The 8,355-nt window shown below is 40.0% G+C and overlaps 1 protein-coding gene across 1 annotated transcript in view; it reads left to right on the plus strand.

Annotated features, from left to right (window-relative positions):
* Positions 1–4,768, plus strand: part of TOX (thymocyte selection associated high mobility group box) — a 230,972-nt gene extending 226,204 nt beyond the window's left edge. The window contains 2 exon segments of the mRNA XM_009289269.2: positions 2,277–2,428; positions 4,732–4,768. Coding sequence (XP_009287544.1) covers positions 2,277–2,428; positions 4,732–4,768 — 189 coding nt within the window.
* Positions 4,769–8,355: the final 3,587 nt, after the last annotated feature.

The following is an 8,355-nucleotide window of genomic DNA, read 5'->3' on the forward strand; positions in this document are numbered from 1 at the left end:
CTGGAAGAAAGCCAAAGCAATCTGGCTGTGGTCACACAGAAAACCTGAGGAAATATGAGAATAAGTCCCCACCCAGTTCCAAGCTGGCATTTAAACCACAGGACCATCCTCCTGTATCTAAGCTATTTATTTGTCCTAAGTCCAGAAGAAATGGAACAGATATTGCACTGATGGTCTCTTCCTCTTATTTGGGGAACTGTCTCTTCTTGCTGCATGAGTCCTTGAGTCCCTGTGCCTGCTCACTTGCATGCTTCGCTAAAGCACTGCTGGAGCTACTGGCCCCATATAGTGTTTTTGTTGTATATATGATTGTTTCATGAAGATGGGTAAGAGAAAGCTCAGGGGCTTTGCTGCCAAAGGTAAACCTGAGTGCCTAAGGGTAGGATGTGTTTCTGTGGCTAGTTTCCTCTTACAGCTAAATTAGAAGGGCCTTATGGGTGATGTTTTGTATAAAAATGATGACGGTGATATACAAACCCAATTTTTCTGCCTTCTAATTGCACGAAACTCCAATTAAAGTCATTGGGAAGTCTGCTCAATTACAGTTTCCTTTGGATCCGCTGCAGGCATGGGGGTTGTTTATGCAGCCTGACGTGCAGGTTTAGAGCCTGGTGAAAAGGCTGTGTACAGAGCATGGGGGTTACAGCCACCACGGGTGGGTTTTATGTTACCTTATTAGCAGTGTGTGTTACATGACAACTAGATGCTGAATTCAGCTCGTGAACTTGCCCACTACTAATGGTCTGTTTCTTGGAGTCATCAGGGACAAAGTGAGGCTTCAGAGAGCATTTAAGGTACTGAGGTGGGACTTGGAATATTCTCCATATGGAAGAGATTATGGAAAAAAGTTGCGCTCATTTACAGCTTAGGCGGGAATCTGCGGTCAGGATGAGTGGAGGGAGGTGACAGTGTACACGAGAGGCACGGCAGGGCAGAACACCTACGGGATCTCCGGGGAAGAGATGGAGTATAATGCACCAAGAAAGAGGGATGTGAAGAAGGAAGTGGCATGTTATATTTGAAGGAAGCTCATTTCTGGGGATGGAGGGGGCCAGGCAGAAACTGAGAATATTCATTTATCTTGATTAAAGGTAGCATGGCCGAGTTGTTAAACCTGCAGAAAAAAACCAGCTCTTCCCAAAATTTCTGTCTTTATGAAGGCTGTGTATATGAAGAGATCACACATAATCCACTAGAATTTAAAACTAAAAACTATGAGCTTTAATCCTATCTGTTCTGTATGTGGACTTTGGCCAGAAGGAGTGGATTTTCAAACTAGGTATCTTGGTTCAAGTTCAGTTTCTGGTTTAGCAGCTACACATCCAGTTAACTTGAGTGGGAATTGTATGCCCTTGCCCCAGGAAGGAGTTTGGTCTGTTTTTTTCAGCAGACATCAATTGCTTTTGTACAGCATTCCCCTACTTTTACCCAATGTAGTTCTTCTAACTTTACAGGAACATGATGTACATTTATACAGGGTGAACCAGATACACTAGCCTTGAAATTTCAATTGTTCTCCTGGTTTTGAAACACAGCATTTAAACATCCTCGTATATCAAAAGAGCTAAAAATTATTATGACTTTTCATATGACAGATATTTCAGGGAGCGGGTTAGATGTCTCTTTGTAACTTCCACTTTTTTTTCTCGTCTTCTTGGTTTCAAAAAGCAAGTTATTCTGTGCTACTTTCACTACATTAGTCCAACAACTGTTAAAAAGCTTTGGTTGAATTTCTGTTTAGTTGAGAGAGAAGTACAAATAAAAGAAGCAGCAGATGGTCCCTTTGTGACTGAATGAAGAAAAAGGGTTTTGAGAACAATATGTGAATAGGTGTAGTCTAATAAAACAGTCAGCCACCTGCTGCCTACATCCTTCAAAAAGATTCTGTTGCATATTCTGGGAATTAACGACTTGTGTGTGTCCTTACATTTAATCTAAATGGAAGCTCTAAGGAGCAAACAGACCTTTTTGCCCCAGTGCTGATTGAGTCGTTCTCTTGGTTTTGAATTGGTTTTGATCTGTCCCTTTTAGTTCCATCCTGTGACTGTTTAATAGCTAACAACGATTTGGCAGTATTTCATTTCTCAAACCAAAGAAAGACTTTAAAACTTAGAAAGCACATACACATTTTTTCCTATTTTAAGTTTGATAACCTAAAGTACACCTGGAAAAGAAGTATTCTACCATTTCACAGTACACACTGTTTGTTTTTTTTTAATGCACCCAACCTGTTGCTTGGTTTCCGCACATTGTAATGTACTTGCTTTCTCCTCTAGGGATTTACTCTTCAGCCTGATTATCAGAATATCATCAATCCAACATCAACAGCTGCACAAGTTGTTACCCAAGCAATGGAGTATGTTCGTTCAGGGTGCAGAAATCCTCCAGCGCAGACTGTGGACTGGAATAATGACTACTGCAGTAATGGGTAAGCAGCCAGTGAATGCCACCTTGTGTTGAGCAACATTCATGACACAAGAATCTGATAAAGAATTTGGAAACGGCTTTGTTGCCTGTTTCCCTACAGTATTTCAGAAGTGCATCTGTGATGGCACTGTATTTATTCAGCAGTTAGACTGTTGTGGGAGAACAGGTTTTCAATACATACATTTATTAGACATTGTTGTCTTATCACAGCATATACACTTTGGTCTTAGAGAACTTCCATTCCTTAGAAAATCAGAACTGAAATCTTAGGGAGAAGGTGTAGGAAAGAAGTGCTAAGATCACTACCTCCTGCTTGAGAGGCAAATGGCATGAACTATTTTCTCCAAGTACTCCATTTCTGAGGAGAGCTTGCTGCCAGTGAAAACAACTAGTTTGGGTCATGAAAACCCACATCAGTGAGATGCAGGGGTGATGCATGGGATACAAGATACGTGGAAGGGAATGGCATGAAGATCACATGACTGTAACCAGAAACAAAACACCATACGTGTAGGAGCTCTGTGCCCCTACCATAAGATTAGTAGCCCCTTCAAACCCTCAACTCCTCTGCAGCATGGTTTTTTTTGAGCCATGTTCCTGTCCTAGGAATTTCCTGGAAACATTTAAGACTCTTGAACAGAAGGTATCTTTTGAGTTTTAAATGATAGATGTTGTGTCTTGTGAACATGCCCACCAGCCTGAGCTCCCCTTGACCTTGGCATGAATCCGCAAGGCAAAGGTAGATAAAAGCTCTTGGTTGCTACCAAAGTGTCAAATCCAGCTCAGACAAATGAACACAAAGCAGAACTAAAGAGCAGTTTCACCCATTACATTTACTCAAACTGAGAATTTCACCTGCATTATTGTTTTAAAGTATTTCTGGAACTCAAACTAGAACTGAACAAAAATCTTTTTCTAGTTACTAGTTCAGAATAACACCTTGACTAGAACCTGCTGACACTGAGGCAGACTTTAACTAGTCTGCACAGCAACATCACTTACCCCCGTACCTATCACTGTTGCCCCATGACTTGCCCACTTGTTCAGCAGAACGGTATCACTTCTGTGCTGTACCACCACAATGTCTTGATCTGTGCTGCAGGCCCTTGTAGGAGCCTACCCAGCCCACAGACTTTTACACCCACTTAAACTGAGCTCTGAATAGTCTGTCCTCCATCAAACAGGCCATAGCCACCTGTGGCTTTGACTCCTGGTCTCGTCTGGAAAAAGCAATGTGACATTATTGCCAGCAGTGCCCTCTAGGTGCCCACTGGGCATAACTTTCCATCAGCAGAAGCTTCCTCTGAGCAGACCCTGTGTAGATATGCCTTTGTGAATCTGTGTGCATGGATTTAACCTACCTCTGCTATAGCATTGGCATAAATTGCCAGTGCAGCGTAGCTCGCTCTGTGCTGCTCCCAGCCTCCAAACCAAGTAAGCTATAAAGCTGTGGAAGAACAGAACTGGTGCCTTGGTTTTGGCAAGGAAGAGGGAGATAGAGAGTAAAGCCTCTCTCCCAGAAAATCTCTGCTGTGTGAACCAAGCCCCATCAGTGATGCTTCTTCTCCTTTAAATGATTTTTTTTTTTCCTGACTTCTACAGACTGTTCCGAATTAGAAACTGGTAAATGACTCCTTTTTGCTCTGAACTGATATGCTTCAGTTGAAGCTGAAACCGAGCAAGAACTGAATGTAAAAGTGTGCTAGACACAGTGCATCGGTGGAAGGTCTCCTGTAGAGCCTGGTCTCCAGTAGAGACTTGGTCTAGTTGGCTCTGCCAGAAGCTTCTGGTGTTTCCTTGCACATGCTTACCTGAACCTGCCAACCTAACTCATTTTGGCTATGTCTGTACTAGTAAATATCATAAACCAGAGATATCAGTGGCTGGCACCCATGTTCATGTAACTAAGCTCTCCTGCCCCCTAAGGAAAGTGGCCACATCATATAGGGTGCTTATGGAGTATCGTTCTGAGACCTGTGCTAAACCCTCAGCTGCACCTATGTGGTTTGTGAGAGAGGGATAGTCAGTGCTACTAACCCACTAGTGCAGGTGATCCCAAAGCAGGGCTTGAACCCATGTCCCAGGCCTGTGTAGTTTAGAGCCAGATGTGGTCTCCGGGTTGCTACATGCCACTATGGTACTAGGATTTTTCTTATTATTACCATGGTAATGCAGCTGTACTTCAGTGATATGCTTGGAATTAATGACGTGCAGTAGGGTTGTGGGGGTTTTTTCGGAAGAATAGGACTAAAAATTTGACAAATTTAAAAAAAAATCACATTTGTTCTTTTTCTCTTTGAACAGGGGCATGCAGAGGGACAAAGCACTCTACCTTACCTGAAAATCTGAAACACCTCTCCTTTCCACTGAGGAATGCAGGGAAGTCTTTTCATCATGGATTGCTTTATGCAGTCAAGGCAGTTCTGCATTTTATTAGGAAATACAAGTTGCTAAGCACTTAGGACTATTTGAGCTTGTGGGTCACCCACTCTGGAAAAAATAGTCTTGCTTCTTCCCCCCCCCCCCCATTTTTTCTCTTTCTTTCTTCTTTCCACCCCTACCCTGAGATCCTTTAACGGACATTGCTTTTCTTCTTCCCTGAAGGAAACTTGGACCATTCAGATTTTATGTTGGTTTTTGCTGTGAAGTGCTGCGATAGTAACTGCCTTAGCAACTGTAGATGTCTCGGAAAAAAGTCCTGGATTTTCCATTGGTTTTTCATAATGGGTGTTTATATGAAACTACTAAAGACTTTTTAAATGGCTTGATGTAGCAGTCATAGCAAGTTTGTAAATAGCATCTATGTTACACTCTCCTAGAGTATAAAATGTGAATGTTTTTGTAGCTAATTGTAATTGAAACTGGCTCATTCCAGTTTATTGATTTCACAATAAGGGTTAAATTGGCAAACATTCATATTTTTACTTCATTTTTAAACAACTGACTAATAGTTCTATATTTTCAAAGTATTTGGAGAAAAAAAGTAAAATATTCCCAAATGATATTAATTAAAAATATTGGCTTTGTGTCATGAAATAAACACAAAAAACTAATGTTGATAAAGAGCAAACACATTTATTTTGTACTGCCTAAAAAATGCTTCTTTTTTTTAAAGAAAATCACTTTATGTGTACTGGTTAGTAAACGTCATTTAAGTCCTTTTATGTATAAAACTGCCAAATGCTTACCTGATATTTTATTAGATGCAGAAACAGATTGGAGACAGCTAAATTATAACCTTTACATATGGCTATGTATTATTGTTTCTTCATACTGTGTCTGTATTTAATCTTTTTTATGGAACCTGTTGCGCCTATTTATGAAATAATAAATATAGGTGTTTGTAAGTAAATTTGTTAGCATTTTAAAGAGGTTTCTTTGACGCTTTAACTTTTGCTGGCACAAATTGTTCACAATTGATGTGAATACTTTATTTAGTTTTTACAGTGACATATATAACACCAAACCTGCTTTACTGGCAGAAAATGAAGGTAACCAATACTTATTTCTGTATTTCTTTGGTTGTTAAGGAAAAAAACCAGGTATTTTAAGTAATTCCCTTTTTAAAGCATTGTAGCAGGAAGTTGCCCAAAACTAAGACTTGAACCAACAAAACTAGCTGAATAAAACTGCATAATGCTGCTTCTTGAAAATTCATCAGTTTTGGTTAATTAGTCAAGTGGAATAAAAATATTACCAACAGAAATGTTACCAAATATGCTTCAGCCATTTTATTATACATGCAGAAGGTCCTACAGAGTTTTAGGGACTGTATCACACGTACATCCTGAAGTGAAAGGTAAGTTCAACAGCCACAGGGAAAGGGATAAAAAAAATCCAAAAGAAGGTATTTTGTCAATGTTTTGGATCAGGGATAGCTCTGAAAATATATTTCTGGAGGATTTCATCCGAGATGCCTGTCCAATTAATGGAGAGTACCACTGATTTGTATTTCCTCTGTGAAATAAAGAAAGCAACTCGGATAAAATACACATTATGCAATGCCATTGTTTTTTCTTCAAAAACAAAACAGAAACAGAGGTATGCTTGCTTTGGAATGATTTCAGGCAATGTACAATCGGAATCACTTGGTATGTAATAACTAATAAATAATGCAGATCAGATAAGATTACTCAAATGACTGTAGCTGAGAGCTCTAATTTTCCTGTCTTGAAACTGTATGAGAACTCGTGATTAAATTCACAGTTTATTGTTTGTCTGTTTAGTACTTTAGAAATATACCAGCACTACTAATTACCCAATGTCTTCTATTTATTATATTATAGTAAACTACATTTTCCACTGATATTAATTCTAAAGCGAGAAGATAATTACCGGGGATGTGAAAAATCAGCTTTGATTGTGACAGGCAGTTTTCCTTTTTCTTTTACGGAAAAGAACTGTGTTATCTCCATTTCTTTTAGAGCAGGTGCGCAGTCACATAAAGTTGTTAATTTTGGTATCCAAGCAGAGTTCAAAATACAAGAAAACTTTAATGTAAATAAAAAAAATACATCATGAATAAAATACTTATTCTGTATGAACCTCTGGCTAGTTGGTGTCTCTTCGTCTGTAAGAAGGGAAACCTGCAGTGTGTTTACCGTGTAGCACCTTACCCGTCCAGTGGTTTGAGTGTGGCTTTGTGTCTGGGCTCTGTCTGGATGGGACAGTTATGCTGGAAGAACAGCAGTTTTGGCCAGGGTTACACTGAAGCCACTTTGTTCCAAAGGAAAGATCCAACTTCGATGCATAAATGTCAGTTCTTCATGTCTGACCTTGGGAAAAAGCAATGGTTGCTGGTCAAGGGCAATCTGCTATTTGTTTTCAGCTGCATATTCACAGATACAAATTGTCAATAGATGGAGCCTAAAAGGTTGAGATCCTTTTCTACGCAGGTGAAACTCCGCTGGAGTTCATGAAGGTATGCCCCATCCTTCGCTGAAACGCTGTGGCTTAGGCACCACAGTAACACATATACCCAAGTCACTGGTTGTAAGTCACTATCTGTCATAACGATGATAATGAGAAAGCACACAGGAACGAAACAACCTACACATTGAAGCAACACAGTAACAGCAAGTAAATATGAGAAAGACATCTGTCAAAGCAATAGAAACCAAGGGAAATAATGTCTTCCATTAATTGAAATTAATATTTTTTAAAATGATTTTTAAAAAATGGTAGGAAAAATGCAATATTAGCAACATAGGCACTCAGGAAGATGTAAATCCCCTTTGCTTGCACCAAGGTAAGCAGAGGTTTTGAAAAGGAAAGGCTCTTCAAATTTACGGCTGCTCTCCAAGTGCCCTGTTCCGGCAACATGAATCCTGGCCTTTCCATCACCAAACTCACAGAGGTTCGAGCTGCTGCCTCCAACCCAAAGAAGCTCTTCAAAGAGACCTGCTATAGGATTTTTCCCCCCACATTCATCCACAGGCAGTAAGTAATGTATTCATGGAGGGCCCCAGCCATTCACAACGAAACCTAATGTATTCATGCCCACTTCTCTCTTTCTCTCTCTCTCTCACCAAATACCAGTTGCTGATTCCAGTGGTGTCTCTGCCAAATATTCCCTGCGAGGCTCCTCTGTAAACAGGAAACCCAACAATAAAAGAGCTCATTACTGGAAGGTAAAACATGCTCTTACCACCTTCCTCAACCTTCTGAGACTTCAGCTCAACCTGAACTACCATCTCCAAGACTGTATCTGACTATTTCTTTCCTGATCCTGTAAACATGGCAGATCCACTGAGATCTCTTTCTGTGCTCTGGGGAAATGGAGTAGGTAAAAATTCTTATTTTGCACACACTGTGAGGCGTAGCTAAAGAGCTGTATGTAACCCATACAGGAGTTACTCCCCAGAACTCCCATTGATATGTAGGTATAGGTACAGATACAGATATATATATATATATATAAAGATATAG

This window comes from Aptenodytes forsteri, unplaced genomic scaffold, assembly GCF_000699145.1.
Source record: "Aptenodytes forsteri isolate BGI_AS27 unplaced genomic scaffold, ASM69914v1 Scaffold139, whole genome shotgun sequence".
Classification (NCBI taxonomy): domain Eukaryota; kingdom Metazoa; phylum Chordata; class Aves; order Sphenisciformes; family Spheniscidae; genus Aptenodytes; species Aptenodytes forsteri.